Raw genomic sequence first — 19,850 nt, 5'->3', positions numbered from 1 at the left:
AGTGACAGCCCTAATGGATACATAAGAAAAATAGCCTCTTCTATTCCCTCTTGATCTCTGAATGGAGATTCAGAAGAAAGGAAGGCTCACCTGTCAGAAAGATAACACTCATTGAACACGACGTTACTTTCTTAGCCAGCTTTAATGGCAAACGCATGGTGCATAACCTCCAACAGCTCATCATATGCAAGGCAGGAGGATTGGGAAGGCTCAGTCTCAGCTTCTTCACCCTCCTCAGACATCTCCTGTTCTTCCTTGGCCAAATCCAGCAGATCCCCTGGATCAGACTATGTTAGTGAAATAACATCATCTTCCAGCGGCTCACTCTAGTTCACAGCCGACAAACGCGACAGGGAAAACCCCTCTTTAAACTTATAGGCCGGATCCGGCCGCAATCCCCATGCGCTCATTCTACTCCATGCCTCAGAAGCAGCAGATTCTGAACCACAGGGAGGAGACGGCTGCCCCTTCTTCCTCGAAAGGAAGGACAAACAAGAGCGGAACTTTTTGTTGAAAAAAGGCTTGCAGTGAATGCAGATTGCCCCCTCGTGCACATTTCGTATGTGCTCTTTGCCCAAACAACAGACGCAAAGATTGTGTGTGTCATAAGGTGTCAAATAACAATGACACAAATGCACACAGCCTCTAATTGTCTTGCTAGTGCTCACCAAAAATGAAGGGAGAAAAGATCGCTTTTACCACGGAATGCATCTTCAAACAAAAGAGTCAATGAAGAAGAAGATGATGTGCTCTCTCGATGCCTATTTATGCTATAGTTGCACCGATAGTGACGTCATGGGCTGTCACCGGCCAACGTGTTGTTGGTGTTTCTCAATATATGCTTCAGACATGGGTCACGACGAGGCGTTCCCCATAGCGACCCCTAGATGACACACTTCGAAGTTCCCTTGAAAGGGAATCTTAATATTACTAGTCAACTTTTGCTTGTTACCATGAGCTTAGTGAAAATAATAATAATAATAATTATAATTATGGCCATTAAACCATTGTCATTCTCCATGCTCTTTTTCCCCCCACAATGTAGCAAACTCTATTTGTGTATGCCGACGTAATGTCCTTGAGGGAGTCATTCCACAATGTTGCCATATATTGATTGTGTCCTTCAATTCTTAAATTAGCATAATAGCTTTGTTAACAACAGTTTATTTATTCATGGTAGTACGTCCTCCAAGCTGTCCTTTCTTTATATTTTGTTTTATGGCACATGTTCAGTCTGCAAGTCAATGATGTACACTAAATACAAATGGCCAGTGGCTCATTTCCATACAGTATGTGTCTGCTCGCACTACAAGGAATGTTAATTATTTTTCCCCTTTATATATTTACACAGCAGTGTTTAAATTGCACTTTAAATTGCTATAGCCCAGTGGTTCTCAATCCTTGTCTTGAATACCTCCCAATACTGCACATTTAGATGTCTCCTTAATCTAGAGTAACATACCTGACTGAAATAATCAGCTCATCACTCCATGCCCTGAAATGGGTAAGGGACATTTCCAAAATGTGCTGTTTTAGTGGAAGTCCAGGACCATGATTGAGGACTATTACTAGAGAATGATTTTGACACTTCAGACTTAATCAGAGTCTAGACTTGTTTATTGAGCTCCACTCACTTTCCACTTGTGGTATCTTCATAGGCAAGATTCAGTAAGATGGCTAAATGTGAGAGGTATAAAAAAGTCAAAATACTTTCTATCATAGCAGTTTGATATGGAGAGACAACTAAATAAGTAAACCACTAGAGCCACTTGAGCCATAAGTTCTGCCAATAGAGTTTAGAGGAACTTGCGACCATAGTTAGCTAACAATGCTTTTGGGTAACACACCTTTGATCAGCCTGAGGCAGTGACTCAACCAACTGCGTGAATTTTGGGCAGAACTACCTGCTTTTGTTATTTTATTTTATTTTTTTCTGTAGGTGGCCCAATTTCTGACCCAGCAGAATCTGGTGAATGGACTGGGTAAATTATTTCTTTTTAGCAGCGATACATTTTGCAGGAATAATTGACTGTAACCAATTTAAGGCCTGTTTGTGGTCAGAGCATGAACATTTTCCTTGCTCAGTAAGGAAGCTATGTTCTGGAAATAAAAAAAATAAAACATAAATAAATATATACAAGGGAAACTGGGAAGAAAAACTGACATGGAACATACACTTGCACAAACCTAAATGTATGCATTTCAGTTTATAATAATGCAAACAGACACTGAATTCTCTGCATTTCCACAAAAGGCATTAGAGGGTATTGAGATGAATGATAACCTTACCGGTCATTTTTAAAAGCTAATAGACTTATTTGGGGTTTTTGCAGGTCAAGTGCACAATTTAATGCTTTAATCAGAGCAGATAGTCTTAAATTCATATGCATGGTATTTAATGCTGCATCCATTAAAATAAAATGAAAAAAAAAAAAAAAAAAAAAAAAAAATTCCAATGCAAATATCCAAACATTTTTAAATCAAGATCCATTTACTTGAGATGCAAAATGAATAAATATTGTTTTCTGATAAATTGAACAAAATTAATTGATTTTATGTTTAAAACAATATCTGTCAGTGGGCTATGAAAACTTGTTTTCCCTTTGAATTAAGTTTTTGAATAGATTTTTTTTTTCCGAGTCAATGGCATAATGATCTGTTCTTGTTGTAATCATAAACTCATTTCACAATTACACACAATACAAGCTTTCATTTTCTCAAGTAAATGTATTTTGAAATGCATCATTTTTTTCGCAGTGTGATCCAAAGGTTAGTTATTTCCATATTCTATTCTTGTATTATTCTATTCATAAACATATCAAGAAGCTCAACCTAACCTGAATAATGCACAAGAACAAACCTTTTCCGGAAGCTCAAACATTGCATAACCAATGAGGTTCATTCATGTGTGTCATGCTGAACGTCTGTGCTTCTGTAATAGATTAGTTCAATATATGTAAAAGGTTTGATTCTTTTCAGAAAGTTTTGGACTAAACTGTTTGATTCATATGGATTAGTTTTTTTTAATCTCTTTATGAAGTTTTTGAAGCATCAAACGAGTAGTTACAAAGGTAGTCGGTGGAAGGAAATCTGACAGCATTCTGTCGTCAAAAATATCTTAATCTGTGTTCCGAAGATAAAGAAAGATCTTACAGGTGTGGAACGAAATGAGGGTAAGTAATAAATGACAGAATTTTTATTTTGGGGGGAACTAATCCCTTAAGCTATTATTATTAATAATATATATATATATATATATTTTTTTTTTTTTTTTTTCTGTAAAATGAAATAAAAAGTAAGGAAGGTTTGAGGGAAGTTGTATTTTCACTTTGAAGTGTTTCTAATACTCCAACTCGTGTGCTCCCTGTGTTCACATTTAGAGAACATATTGACATCTTGTGATCTGCTTAAGCCACACAGGCGATTAGGTTTATAGGCAGTGTGTTAGCGGTGGACCTTCATGCGGCTTTTCAAAAAATCTGTCATTTACAGAAGAATCGCATTGTACAAATTCATACAAAATCACCACTTTGTAAAATGTCTGTTTTCTCATGAGATCGGTTGGTTTAGGAGTGGAATTTTATGGCTAGCAATGTTTTACCAACAGTGCAAGTCATGCATTTTTTACATTTTTATAAAATTGCCATCCTGAACATCACTTAAATACGAGAACTGACTGAAATATTGCCTTAGCAGACAAACTTCTCAAGCAAGAAAACCCTGCAACCCTGCACCCCATGCAACAGAGATTTGATTCGATCTTGAAAGATTTGGCAACACCACAGTGCCCACTTTAGGTCATCTAACAGGACCGGAGACTTTCACTAGATGCCTGCTGGGGTTCTGACCTGAGATTTTGGAAAAAGAGAGATCCTTGTTAACACTTAGATTTCATCTATTCATGCTTGACGGGAAAAATGGTTTTGACCTGAATAAACATATGATATATGAGCTTCATTCATGAGCTTCATTCTTCATTACATCGATTCATAATTCATAATATGCAATGAAGTGCCAAACAAAGACGTTTTAACGACCTCAGCAGTAAAGTTAAGCAATAGACACCGTAAGAGACGAGGTGTGCTCCTCTCACAGCAGCGGGATTGTCATGTGCAGCTTCACTCACTCTCGCGTCGAGTTCACGGAGCGCGATAGAATCCCTCAGCCGCGCATCCCGCTCTGAAACGAGCAAATAACCGTCCTGAGCCACAGTGGAGTCTGACTGAGAACTATCGTCTGCCGCTGGCGTCTAAAACAGCCGAGGGTGAATGACTGCGGAGGCAGTGTAGTCTCGGAGCGCTCAACAGGGTGCTGAGAAAGAAGAACCGGACCGGGCGGAACCAGCCGAGACACTGACACGCACATCCATCAGACCGAAGAAACCAGAATGAAGGAGAAGAATTTAATCGAGACGGCCAAAATGCAGGGGAATATGATGGTAAGCGAACCTATCTATTAGGCTATCAGACGAGTGCGTTTTAGAGACGATACTGAAAGTGACTTTCTGTGAAAAACGGATTTGTTTGTTTGGCGTTTTTGTTAGTATCAGGTGTAAAAGCAAGAACAGTATTTAATTTGCACTCCATTAAAAGAAGAAGAAGAAAGAAAAAAACCTGTGGTCCTACCAGCATCACATACCATTAATATTATAGCTATATTTTGTTATAGATAATAGGCTATACATGAATAGCATTGAAGTAGTATTCTGAAGTGCTTCACATACCAGCTGTTGTATTAACATTGTATTGGGGAGAGAGAAGAAGAAACTTGATATTGACGTGGAGTATGTTATAAAACATGGTGTTGTTACCCTGCTGTAAATATATATATATATATATATATATATATATATATATATATATATATATATATATATATATATATATATATATATATATATATATACATTGGAATGGATTGGTACATGTTGAATACAAGGCAGGCCAGTTATCATAACAGAATGTCCAAAAATGTTTTATATATATATATATATATATATATATATATATATATATATATATATACAGTTCATCAGTTTTGGAAGGTTATATATATATATATATATATATATATATATATATATATATATATATATATATATATATATATATATATATATATATACATTGGAATGGATTGGTACATGTTGAATACAAGGCAGGCCAGTTATCATAACAGAATGTCCAAAAATGTTTTATATATATATATATATATATATATATATATATACAGTTCATCAGTTTTGGAAGGTTTTATATATATATATATATATATATATATAGTTGCAAGTTATTCAGCAGTCTCTATTTGTAGTAGATAAGAAATGCTGGAAAACTTTAATAGTTGTTGTGGGATATGCATTTAAACATGTTTAAAGCCAAGTGAAGCATTACACATGGGATCTTATTTATGTTAGGGCTTTAGTCTGCATTAAACGCAGAGGTGACCTTTACTGTCTGGGGTTCAGATGAGAGAGAATTCATTAAAATTTTATAACACTTAAAGCACAGTGGAATATTGGGATATTACAGCTCCAGGCTCGATGTGTCAGTGACCTACAGAGACTGAGGTCCAGACACAAACCTCACAGTCTGTCAGGCTTCATTCAGTTGAAACTGATCTGATATAAAAGACTTAAAATAACTTTTCAATGCATTCGTGACAGAGAAGTAGAATTATTTGCACTCTTTAAAATTAAAAAGAAGTGTAGATTGCCAGAAAGTGAGTCTTTCATTTCATTCAAGGAAACAAAAATAATTTTAAAGCTATTTATTTTAGCCCATGATATCCTTTACTTTTTTTGGTGTCACATTTGCAAGCTTACTGTGAATATGGAGAAAATGCTGTCTGTTTTATTATAATTCAGTCCCTATATTCCAGTCCATATATTAGGGAGTGGAAATGGCCTATAAGTACTTATCTGCAGCCATCTACCAGAGGTAATTTAATATCTTTGCTTTCTTACGCCATTAAACTTTTAGTTTTAGTAAATTTCGACAACCTATGAAGGATGAACAAATAATGTCATCACATTAAAACTAACTTTCAAATTCGGTAATACTTAAAGCTTTGAAGTGCTGGTAGAACTTGTGTCAGGCATTCAAAAGCATTTGAAAACAAGTTGTTCCTGTAGTTTTACTATGTTGAATCCATGGTGAATTGTGGTGATTTGTGTTTATTGAACAATGTTTTTCCTGGCTTCCACATCAATGACGTTTGTTCTGATATCTGTAGCTTCAGCAGAATTCTGCGATGAATTTATATGCTTCTCACAGATGTTATTGATTCTGCATCGAATTCAACTGCTTTCTTCACTGTAGGCCTATCTCCCAGCACTGTGTATAACAGTGTCACATCGTGTGATTGAGATCAGCCCAAGGCTCCGGCCTTAGGAATGAACGTCTGCACAGGAGTAGCGCGGATTCGTTCCGCTTTCGGTTGGTTTGTCCAATGTAGCTCTTGTAAATCAGTCATGAAGAGAACACAATGTTGTTCGTTCCATTTTTGGAACCTTTCTTTGACTTAATGCACTTTGCGATGATGTCACTGGAAGCGTCAAAGCCCAAAATATGCGGGAAAATCTGCGGCAATTATAAAAATTTGCGAGCTCTTGCGAAAATTGCTTGATTTTGCGATAAATTCAGCGATCGCAGAATCGCAAAATCCCGGAGGGACTGATAATTACAGAATTCTAAACAGTGTCTTCCACTGAGACGTACACTAATGCACTTTTACCACTAGAAGCACAATTCTACCCTTCATGTAGGAACAAGATCGTTGTCCAGCAAGCCATGAGAAATGTCAGTTTGAGTCATGTACCTGTCTGACAACCTGTCTGCTTTTGTTATCTTCATGAGTTTGAGATGGTTGAATAGAAGCTTACACTCTGTTCTCAGACAAAAAACCCTCAGCTTGATTTTGAGAGACATCTGATCAGTACAGGTGGTTAAAGATACGATTCTTCCTGACTAAACGATCTGCCTCAACAGTTTTTCAGTGATTGATGAACAGATGATTGCTTGATCACAACTTAGTCAGTTAAATCGGTTAACTAAAATCACTATATTTTATCATAATGTCATAAACAGCTTGAGCATAAACCAATCGACAACTAGATTTTTCTCCGTTACCTCCATTTTGCCCAGCATGCAAATACCTTAAGCTGTGTTCCTTCAGCTTATGGAAGTTTGTATATGTAATAGGAAAATAATTCTTAAGGCATATTTAAACTTATCCAACCAGAGCAAGTGTTTCACGGTAGACGAGCAGGAAATATATTACAAAATATTGCACTCTTTCTTAACCCCCAAAATAAATAAAAATAATACAACTGGTACAGTTGTAGAAACTTGTATCAATATGAGGGGAGAATGATTATGTTTACCACTCACATTTTGGAATGCTAATACTTTATTTATAAATCACAACTCATAAATGAAATACTCTGTGCAGAATACATGGATTCTTACGTTTTGATGACACCACCGGGAAATAACTAGCTTTTTAAATCAAGTCTTGTAAATGCAGGTTGTGTGCGTTGGCAGGTTATTGATTTGCATGTAAACTGGTGAACAAGTTTAGTTCAATAAAGTCATTTTTGATAGTTATCATTGTATTCCTGTGAATGTACAGTAAATGTACATAATGAGTCAACAACGGGTCTCTAAGAAACTGTGTAATAAATGCTACTTTAATAGCATCTGTGGTTTAGATTCCATTCATAGGCTGAAGGACTGCCTACTCTAGAGTATGAAGTTAATTGAATTAGATTTTATTTATTTATTTCACAATTTTTGTATATTTTTCTTTGTCTGCTGTCTATGATATCTCAGAGCAGGATAGTAACATTTTTGTCATGTTGTAATATTCTTGCACATTAGCAAAAATTATATGTAAATTGCTCACTGCATGTGCCAGTGAAGAAACTGTCATTGAGATTAATATGAATACCAACGGACACATTTTAGAGACCTTCTTATTCTAAAGCACAGAAAAAGTGTCCAGTTTGTGTGTTCAGTATTTAGAGTATCATGATGTATATATATCTTGCAGCTCCATCATGGCACCTGCTCCAGCTTGACTGAAGTTGTATGTGACATGTCTGCGTCAGTTATAGTCAGACATAGCTAAATCTAATGAGCAGAACATTCAGTATTGTCTGTCTACAATCCCAGATAAAGCACCTTGTTCATGTTGGTAAATGTAGGCTTTGGAGCGGCTGGGCTCCGTGCAGCGGTTTATTTGATTGGGGTTGGCCTGCTGGACGCATACTGCGCACGAGCAAGGAAAGAGGTCCATGATTTATAGTGACCTTTAAGTGGGCCGTCATTTCTCAAAGCTGGATCTGGCATCTGCAGCGTTTCATTAGGCCTGCTGGAATCCATCATCTGTAATGTTTTTCTCAATGCAATGCTGCATGCAATTTAAAGAGGTATATGTGCACGCAAATATCAAGTTATTTTCCACGACCATCAGACTTTAATGCATGAACATTCTCATGGAACTGGTTACTAGTTACTGATCGGATCTTGAAAAATAATAAAAAAAATAAAAATGTTTATGGAATAAAATTATCAGAGAAAGTTGTTGGAACATGTTTAAAGTCCACGTGAACTGGAATTTGCTGCCGACTTTATTTCAGTGTAGTCATGTATTTCCAGCTGAAACAGAATATTGAATAGAGGGCTTGGTTTTATTTTTGCGCTCCTCCTCTGTCTTTCACTCATGGCAACTTAACGGTTGGAGGGGTGTGTTTTAAGGATATTCTGCCCAAGCCGTCAAACTGACGTCATCAGAGAAGGAATGTCATTCCAGATACTAAGAAAATGTTCAGATTTTATTAAATATTACCAACATTACCAAACTATTTTTTTCCAGCAGATAAACTTGGATGAATTACAGGTGCAGCTCATTAAATTTTGAATGTCTTGGAAAAGTTAATTTATTTCAGTAATTCAACTCAAATTGTGAAACTTGTGTATTAATAAAATTCAGTGCACACAGACTGAAGTGGTTTAAGTCTTTGGTTCTTTAATTGTGATGATTTTGGCTCACATTTAAAGGGGGGGTGAAATGCTCGTTTTCACTCAATATCCTGTTAATCTTGAGTACCTATAGAGTAGTACTGCATAATTCATAACTCCAAAAAGTATTTAGTTTTATTATATTCATAAGAGAAAGATAGTCTGTACCGATTTTTCCCGGAAAAACACGACCGGCTGGAGGCATGACGTGTGGGCGGAGCTAAAGAATCACGAGCGCGAGTAGGCTTTTGCGTTGAGAGCATGTGGAAGCTGTGACAGCTGTGAAGGCTGAAACTGAACGAGAGCAGCAGCAGCAACGACTCGCTCCGAGCGGGGCTTGAACCCGGGTCTCCGGCATGGGAGGCGGACGCACTAACAAGGAGGCAGAGATATTTTAAGCAGTTTTACTCACCGCCTGTGGTTCCAACACACAATCGTGACCCTTTTTCATTGGGATTGCATCATCCTTAAGAAATAAACGATACGCAAATCCGTCGTCAAACTGGGCTTTGTTTGTAAAACAAGCATTTTAGAAATGCAGGGAACAAACACTTGCACAACTCCGTTGATGCTCTGTAAAAATAAACTCCATCCACTGGTCCCTTAATGCTGTTTTTTCTTTGGTAATCTGTGCAGGGTTGTCTTGCCCTGGCAACCAAAAACACACTCCTTTTGTGACATTTCGCGACGCTCTCGCTCTGATCAGTGAATGTCTGTGCTCTCAGTGCTCTGCTATACGGGAGCGCGCGCTCTTCCGGCAGACGTGCCCTTAGCACCCATATAAGGAAATTCCGCTCCATCTAACGTCACACAGAGCCATACTCGAAAAAAACTTTCCAAAACTTGTGACAAACCGGAAGGAGTATTTTTGGAACAGAAATACTCCTTCAAACGTACAACTTAATTTTTGAAACTTTGTCCATGTTTAGCATGGGAATCCAACTCTTTAACAGTGTAAAAAACTCAGTATGCATGAAATAGCATTTCACCCCCCCTTTAACAAATACCCACCAATTTACTATCTCAACCAATTAGAATAAGACCAATAATAATAATAATAATAATAATAATAATAATAACAAAAAAATTGTGAATTGTTGGCCTTGTGGAAAGTATGTTAATCTACTGTACATGTACTCAATAGTTGGTATGGGCTCCTTTTGCTTTAATTACTCCCTCAATTCAGCGTGGCATGGAGGTGACCAGTTTGTGGCACTGCTGAGGTGGTCTGGAAGCCCAGGTTTCTTTGACAGTGGCCTTCAGCTCATCTGCATTGTTTGGTCTCTTGTTTCTCATTTTGCTCTTGACGATACCCCATAGATTCTCTCTGGGGTTCAGGTCTGGTGAGTTTTCTGGCCAGTCAAGCACACCAACACCATGGTCATTTAACCAACTTTTGGTGCTTTTGGCAGTGTGGGCAGGTGCCAAATCTTGCTGGAAAATAAAATCAGCATCTTCAAAAAGCTGGTCAGCAGAAGAAAGCCTGAAATGCTCCAAAATGTCTTGGTAAACAAGGGCAGTGACTTTGGTTTTCAAAAAGCACAATGGACCAACACCAGCAGAGCACATTGCACCCCAAATCATCACAGACTGTTGAGATATGCATGAATACACGAGTTTCACAATTTGAGTTGAATTATTGAAATAAATGGAATTTTCTATGACATTCCAATTTATTGAGATGCACCTGTAATTGTTTACATCAAAACTAGCAATGTGAGTCAATTTCAGTTTTGATTTCATGCGGACTTTAATTTGAGTGTAGTAAAGAATCTAGCATAAATTAAAAGTAATGAAACTAATTGAAATAGAATCCAAATAATAAACCTCTGGGCTTCGCCAAGCTGACCAGGAACCAGTATGACCGCCAAAGTTTTTTGTTTACTGAACAAAGTAAACATTCTCAAGTAGTGATAAACACCCTGCTGTGAGCGTTCCTGGAGCAAGTGAAAACCATAATAGTTTGACATTCAGAGATCCTGTTTCTTGCTCTAGGCAAATTGCACAGCTCCACTGCCTGCTCCACTTTCACTTTGTACCATTGAAACACTGTAGTCTGTAACACTACAAACTCAGAAACTACATTTTTTTCTTATGTATTAATTGTGTAGCATCCGACTGTTGTTGCTGTTATACTAAAAAGCAGAACTCCTGCAATACTTCAGTCAAATTTGAAAACCAAACTCAACAGTTATATAATTTAGGTTTGTACTGAGAACTTGCATGTTGTAGATAAATAAGAGTAAGCCATTTAGATTTTTGGGAGGTAAATTTTTGCTTTAATTCACTCTCAATAACACTGTTTTCTTATTGTAAAGATAAAAACATTCTAAAAACAAACAAACAAATAAATCAGAAAAACTTTTTCTGTTTCAGAAACAACTTTAAATTTCAGATGACATCATAATGACAGTGTTGGTTAGGAAAATAGCCTGCAACAAGACAATTGCAAGACAATTGCAATTACCTTTTTTTTCTTTCTTTTTTTTTCATTCTTTGAAAATGCGCTTCCAAACATTAAAGTGTATCTGTTGTGGACAACATTTAACTTTCACAAAACACAAAAGTATGACGCTTTCAAGAACTGAAGGTTGCATTGATACATAGTCATTGTAGTTGCATTTGTATTTGAATACTAAACAAGCTTTACAGGGCTCCAAACTGTGACTAAATCGCTTGCATTTGCGACCAAAAATATTAAATTGTGAGTGAAGTTTTTGCTGAGGTTGCCACTGGCTACTAGGCCTGTGTATTAAAATGTTATAACTTAAAAATTTGCATGTTTGCATAATTTGCTATGTTCATGTATTAAACTTTGACAATAAACTGCACATCAAAGTTTAAATGGAAAAATTAGTTTCAAACAGTCCTCATCTCTGCCGTGCAGCAGCGCACACCTGATAAATGCAGCTCAGTTGTACAGCGCGAGAGAGATCAACATGACAGAGACATAAGAAGTGAACATTAGAAAAGCGGCATCTATTTCATGCAACAAACTACAACAGATAAAGCAGTCAGCTGTGTGGATATTGTAAATATTGTTAACAATTCCTGTTTATAGTCATTAATAATGTGACTTCTTCTTAAAAGGGATACTCCACTCTAAAATAAAATTTGTCATTAAAGGTACAGATTGTAGGAACTGCCACTAGAGGCGCACTACCAAAACATTAACAATCGCGTGGTTTGATGACGCTAAAGGCCAATTAATACTTCTGCGTCGAGTGTACGCCGTAGTGTACGTCGTAGGCTACGCACGTAGGCGATGCCGTCCTGAGCATTTATACTTCTGCGTATGTCTGTTTTGCTCTGCAGTTACACTGCCGAAATGCTAGTTGACGCGAGCAGGTTCCATTGTGTTTACATTCCTCGATCCTCGCGGGCTTCTATGAACAATGGCGACTGAAAGAGAGCGGATCATGTTGGAGCTGGAGCTTATTGGAGGAGATTGTATGTGCGGGCGGTCCAGAGTACAGAAGATCATTCCGGAAATGCGTAGGAGGAAACGTGATACTACCAACCCTACCAGTCACAGATCTTGCAGTCCGCGTCGTCGCGATGCATAGTTATATTTTTGAGGAGGTGTGCGTCAGGGTACGGCGAAGGGTACGACGTATGGTACACGTCAATGCGTATGCTATGCCGTACCTACTACGCGCACCCGACGCAGAAGTATAAATTGGCCTTAAGAAGGAGCGTAGAATTACGGGATTTGTTGTCTTCTACCCAACCGCTGACGGCCATCAATCAGACGATATGAAAACGATTACCACTTGTTCAACAAATATATACACTTATGTACATTCAAACACAATAATTTGGCATAGACAGTGAACGCAAGTTCGATTTGCGCGAGTAAATTACATACAAAGTCAATGCAAAGACGCGATCAGACTATGGATCAGATGCATCCTCACACGGGACGATAGACACTACTTCTGAATTTTTCCACGACTGTTGTCATGTGGTTTCTATGTCAGTAAAGGGCAGTAACAAAGGGTAACTAACGTCATTGACAGGCGACTGCACTGCCCCATGTCACTGTTTAGAATGGGAATTTTCTCATTATTTACAAGTAGCTGAAAACATTAGATATATTGTTAGTAATCAGCTGGACAAAATATATAACACTAGCCTTGTGGTTTTTGGATATTTTACTGCAAATATTTTACAAATTGTACCTTTAATCACTCACCCATATGTCGTTACAAACCCATAAAAGCTCCATTCGTCTACAGAATACAATTTAAGGTATTTTGGATATCCTGGAGGCTTGAGACTGTCTCATAGACTGCCAAGTAAATAACAGATATACCAGTATCAAAATACTCCATCTGCCATCAGACGTGCAATCTGGGTTATGTCCATAAAAAAAAAAAAAATATATATATATATATATATATATATATATATATATATATATATATATATATATATATATATATATATATATATATATATATATATATATTATTTTGGGGTGGAGTAACCCCAAGATCTTAGGTCTATGTTGTGTTCTGTTAATGCGTGAACTTCATTATTTGAAGCGTACTTGCCGTCCAGTAATCGCAAAAAGCTTTGTGCTTTGCTACTTTTTAATAAACAAAGTATCAGCTTTAAAATTTTTCACAATTCATAACAAAATACAAACCATAAATACAGTTTTGGCACTCTTTAATGCGGCAGGCACGATCTTTACTACTATAGTACATAATGAACATGGATTAACATCAAAAGGTAGGCTATTTTATAAGAGAGCTTACAGTACAATTTACTGAAATGTCTCATGTAAAAGCTCATATTGTTTCAAACTGTGGAAAACGTGTAAAGCTTGTAAACATTGCAACATAATATACATCTACCTCAGAATAACTATTTGGTGTATATAAGTTTATCAGTCAATTCAGTTCAATTCAAGTTTATTTGTATTGCGCTTTTTACGATACAAATCATCGCAAAGCAACCTTAAAGAAAATTAAGTTCCTACTGTATTTAGTAGTAGCTTAGTAGTGGTGACTGTCAGTTTATGTGCATATGATAGGAATTAAAAAATAATAAAAGACGTAGTCAACCAGACGATGAACACTATTAACAGCAATTATTATGTGATTACATAGTAAGTAGCGATAATTGTTAGTTCTGTTTGTTGATTCAGGGTTAGCATCATCTGAGGTCCTCTGAGGGGTCAGCATCATCTCTTCTCAGGTGTTCTGGATCCAGACTGGAGCTTGTGTAAATCCTGTGGTAAACAGAGATACAAATAGAGACGTAATTAGCATAGCTGCTATTCCAAGAAAGTAAAATTAATTAGTTTAACCCAAGCTAAAGAATAAGAATGTGCATTTGATCAGATACAACTGCAGTCACAAATTATGAGATGCATTATCGAATGCTCAGCGAAAGAGATGCGTTTTTAATCTAGATTTAAACAGAGAGAGTGTGTCTGAACCCCGAACATCATCAGGAAGACTATTCCAGAGTTTGGGAGCCAAATGCGAAAAAGCTCTTCAACTAGAAAAATAACCATAAAGAGGAACATTTTGCTATATTTATGTGCTATTGCATTTTAATATTTAAACTTAACCTGTTGTCTACATGATTCAACTCCTCCTATACAATTGCATTTTACTAAGAAAAACAGACTGAAAGTGTGAAAGACATACACTCTTAAAAATAAAGGTGCTTAAAATATTATTCACAGAACCATTTTTAGGGTTCCACAAAGAACCATTCAGTCAAAGTTTCTTTAAAGAACTATCTCTTTCTCAACTTTTATAATCTGAAGAACCTTCTTTCGCCACAAGGAACCTTTAGTGAAACGTAAAGATTCTTCAGATGTTAAAGGTTCTTTATGAAATCAATTAGAAAAAAAAAAAAAAAAAGTTCATCCATGGCATCGTGAAGCACCTTTATTTTTAAGTGTATGACAACATTTACAGGATGCATTGAGGAGGAGCCCAAACTACACTCAGAGGCCAAGTGAGGCTTATGGTCCATGATATTGGTACAGGTAATGAACAATTCTTTGCGACTGTATATTTCAATTTGCTAAAGACATTTAAGTTCAAGTTCAAGTTTAGATCTCACTTTAAGTCAGCCTTCGTTTCCAGGTCATCTACAAGATGGATTAAAATGCTGATAAAGTCAAGAAAAGATGAGAAATAAACACATGGCAGAATGATTGAAATGTTAAAATGTAAAAAAATAAAATAAATAATAATAATAATAAAAGAAAACATGTTTATTCTGTGGCACCTAAAAAAATAATTTGGTGCTTGTTTTTTTTTTCTCATAGGAGCCAGTGGTTCCTTGCTCGATTGTTTTTGTTTGCAGCCCTGCTTTACGTAATTTGAATATGAAGAGAAACTGAGATTAAAGCGTTACATTTTTTGGGGCAGGCTAGCTGGAGAGAGCATATGCAGGACTAGTTGGCTGGAAGTTAAAAGTGGAAGAAGGGGTTCTTTTAAACATTTCTTGCTTGTATGTTGCTCTTTTATAGTTCAGGAGACCTAATTGATTTCCAACAGTTTAATTTGACAACTATTTTTTTTTTTCAGATCTCTCTCTCTCTCTCTCTCTCTCAAAATAAATAAATAAATAAAGAATAAAAAAAAAAAAAATCCTCGAGTTCATACTGAGATATCTGGAAAGCTGATTGCCCTAAAAAGCATTGTTGTCTAGGAGAGAGAGCTGAGATATTATTTGTGATTTTCATATCTTCTAGCACACGTTTCTCTGTTATTTCAATGACGCTGAAACTTGAGCTAATCTTTAAAGATAAGTATCATCACTTGTGATGAACCAAATATAATTTTGGTCAGCACACATTGTTCCAAAAGTGTTTTCTATGCTTTTTATGTTAAAAGCTAATTTAGGAAGATGTGTTGTCCGTGTGTGGTGTCTTTGTCCTCCCGACTGAGCTATTTGGATTGGATCGATGTTGTGCCATCTGCAGAATCCTGCTCATGTAAAGGCATTTCTTTCCCCATGCCACCCATTTCTGTGTGTTCCACCGGTCTTTCTGTCCAAAGCCATCCATCACCACTCACCAAGACAACTGCGGGCCCGTCTGCAAGCCAAATAATGAGTTTACAATTGATGAATATTTCATCATGCCTTTTGCCTCACCCTGTGCCTTCATGTTCACACACAGATTAGATGAGCTGATACTGGTAATACATTATAATTGATTCGAATTAAAAATTAATTAAAATTAAAATTAATTCCTCATGCCATTTACTATTTAGCAGTAACATACTAGTTTACATGAACAGATTGTGTTATGGATACCACCGAAGAAAGTAAAACAAACAAACAAAAGTCAGAATTGTGACGTTTGAGATATAAACAAGATAAATATTCATAATTGCAAGAAAAAAGTCTGAAGTGTTAAATAAAGAGTTACAGTTACCTTTTTTATTCTGTGGTGAAATCAGGCTTCCATACTTTAATTTATTCTGCAAGATCTTTATTTTTACATGTAAGGTGTTTTGTCCCATCTGTTGAAAATCCTTTAAGACAGAACTCAATGTGTTTACATGCATTTTACATAATAAAAGCATTTCAAATTATTGTTTGTTTGTTTTTTAGTAAAGGCAAAATTACACAAAAATACCTAGAGCATGTCTCGCAAAAAACTTTGCCTTGAAAGATGTGAGACACAAAACGCAAGTGCAGCAGTCAAAAGACATAAAACAATGGACAAGAAGTACAGCAGATTACAAAAGACATTCTGTGAACAGCCCTTTGCATTTTCTCCATCCCTATAAAGATATTTCTGACTTTTGGATCGAGTCATGTTTAAAATCACTACAAACACTTGTCTGCTCATATATTATATTTACTGGATATTGAAGGACCAGATAGCTAATTGATTTTTCTCAGGCTCACGTTATTACCTGAAAAACAGAAAAAGGGGAAAAAAGATGCCTGTTGTGTAATGCCGTTTAAGATTTTAGTGCAAAGAGAAAATTACAGACAGACATTTCCTCAGTATTCTGTCCAGCTGTCCAGAGTCATTCAAAAGCAACCATTTCATAAGTGTGCTATTTTATGTAATTTTCATTATTTTCTATTATTTACTTTATTTGATGTGCTTACCAGGCCAAAAAAAATTAAGCTTGTACAGTGAATTTGGCAGACAGAAATTAAAGTGGATGAACAGAAGACAAAGAGTACACTGGGAAATAAAAACGTTGTCAAGGAAAAGCTCATTAGTGCAATGATTGAAATTTGTCAAGCGATAGGTATTTAGCTACACTATTATGTTTATTTACAATTATGCAACGGAGTAATGCAGAAACGCAAATCAGGATGGAGAAAATAATTAGTTAAGGCTCGCCTTTGTGAGAAAGTACACTTTAGCATACATAAAAAAGTGTAATTACAGACATAATACTACAGAAAATTGTGTGAATTGAATGCAGTGATTTTGGATACTTAATCTCATGCTAATTTAATTTATTTTAAATGCAATAAGTTGGTGCTTAGAATTAGAGTGCTTTTTGACCCACCTAAGAAGGACTTTAGGGGATGTTTATTTGTAATTTCATAATTACATCTGTTGTCTTTGAAATATGGTTGATGTGCACCGGCAAATGTTCTGACAAGCATTTATGGCAAAATAAAATATACTTAAATGCTGTTTCTTATGAATCTTGTATGTAATATATTTAAATATATTTGAAATAACACAATTTTAACTATATAAAGTAGCAATTTTGTACATGAAATATTTATTATCTTTAGCTTTAAATGTAATATATATATATATATATATATATATATATATATATATATATATATATGTGCTGTAGTGTTTGTCAACACATCAAAACCCTTGTGCTGTCTAGTCTGAGGTATCTATGTACAATGGCCAAACCCTTCCAAGTAAATTTTGCTGTTGTGTTTAACATATCGAAAGTGGAGGGGGCGGTGTCCAGCTGCATGATGAAGAAATTGCCTTTGTGAGCAGCATTAATAATGATTTCCCTGTACTATGCTCATTAGCAATCTACTGTCATAAGCTGCCCTCTACCACACAGTCATACCACTGAGTGTAATTGTGTTTCATAGTCTGGCCCATGCCCACTAAATGATTAAGCCGGAGGTGCTTATGGTGTGTAATCTCCAATGCCCGCTGCAGGAGCCATCCGATCAGGCTGTATCTCAGTCACGAGGGACAAATAGTGAGTGACAGGAAGTGCTGAATGTGCCAATGAGATGTGGATATTGACAGGAAGTGCTGAGAACATGAAACTGAATCATTGGTGTTGTTAGCTAATGGTATTTTTAAGTGTAACAGTGTGTTTCTCCTAGAAATTAACTATTACGGGACTAGATGGAATAGTTCATCCCAAAATTAAGATTTCCCTTAAAATATACTCACCCTACATGTGTTTGTTTCTTCGTAAGAAAAGATCTTTAGAAATGTAGCATTACATCACTTGATCACCATTGGATCCTCCACAGTGAAGGGAGAGTCCAAACAGCTGATAAAAACATCACAGTAATCCACGAGTAATACACATGAGCCCAGTGAGTCTATCAATTAGTTGGGTATTTGTAATAAACAAATTCATCATTTAGGCGTTTTAGCATCATTAAAGCATTGGCTAAAATACCATAATCCATAATAACACTTTCTCCAGTGAAAAAGTCCATCTTCTATTTTCTTCTCACATCAAAATCCACTGACATACTGTATTTGTCTAGACCAGGGATAGGCAACTCCGGTCCTGGAGGGCCACTATCCTGCAGAGTTTAGCTTCAGCCCTCATAAAAACTCACCTGCCTGTATCTATCTAGTAATCCCCAAAAACACTGATTGCCTTGTTCAGGTGTGTTTAATTAGGGTTGGAGCTAAACTCTGCAGGATAGTGGCCCTCCAGGACCGAAGTTGCCTTCCCCTGGTCTAGACCATGACAGATGTTTTGAACTGTTTTCACATGTGAATATTTTTTTACTGGAGAAAGCATAGAGGACTTAGCCAGAAGTTTTAATGATGGATTTGTTTCTAACAAACATGCTGCTTTTTGCCTCATAAGACATTACTTGACTGGGTCATTATGATTACTTATAGATTATTATAATGTTTTTATCAGCTGTTTGGACTCTCATTCTGAGGCATCCATTTACTTCATTGGATCCATTGTTGAGCAAGTGATGTAATGCCAAATTTATTACATCTACTTCTCGGATAGGCCTGAATGTGATCATATTTGCAGCAAATTTTCATTTAGGGGTAAACTAATTATTTATTTATTTATCTGCAGCTCTCTGTGGCTTTTTATATTAGTTAGACACAACTATTTAAAATATGTAAAAATGGTTATAATTAAAGAAAAAATATTGACAAGGGTGCATCAGGTACCCGCAAGCGTAACTATGGGTGCTTCAGAAAGAATGATTTTATAGGGTCCTAGTGTAGAAAAATTCAGTTTAGCAGATAGCAGTCATTATATGGCCACATACTTGTGCAGCTGTCCTTTCACAGTAACGTATTGCATGCAACTGTGAAATAAGAAAAGATGAGCATTCCAACACATAGCAAATTGACAATAACATGCTATTGTCACACCGAGCCTTCTCTGTGTCCCTCAGTTAGACACATTCACTAGCAGCTTTCACTGGTATTTTCCTCATTGACCTTCAGCTAACATTCAAATAATAATGCCAACAACCTTGATTACAGATATTGCTATTTGTCTATTTGATCCATGGTATTTACCTATTTCAGATTTCATTATTTTTTTTTTTTATGAAACAACGTCCTTCAGAAAGTTGCAGATCCATTTGCCTGTTTTAATTTTTTTGCAGCTACTGCTG

The 19,850-nt window shown here is 36.3% G+C and overlaps 1 protein-coding gene across 1 annotated transcript in view; it reads left to right on the top strand.

Annotated features, from left to right (window-relative positions):
- Nucleotides 1-4,047: 4,047 nt before the first annotated feature.
- LOC127946128 (dipeptidyl aminopeptidase-like protein 6) overlaps nucleotides 4,048-19,850 on the top strand; it is a 279,989-nt gene continuing 264,186 nt past the window's right edge. The window contains exon 1 of the mRNA XM_052542441.1: nucleotides 4,048-4,438. Coding sequence (XP_052398401.1) covers nucleotides 4,388-4,438 — 51 coding nt within the window. The 5' untranslated portion in view covers nucleotides 4,048-4,387. The remainder of the gene's footprint in view (nucleotides 4,439-19,850) is intronic.

Source organism: Carassius gibelio, chromosome A24, assembly GCF_023724105.1.
Source record: "Carassius gibelio isolate Cgi1373 ecotype wild population from Czech Republic chromosome A24, carGib1.2-hapl.c, whole genome shotgun sequence".
In the NCBI taxonomy this organism is placed as follows: Eukaryota; Metazoa; Chordata; class Actinopteri; order Cypriniformes; family Cyprinidae; genus Carassius; species Carassius gibelio.
This window is presented reverse-complemented; position numbering and strand designations above follow the sequence as displayed.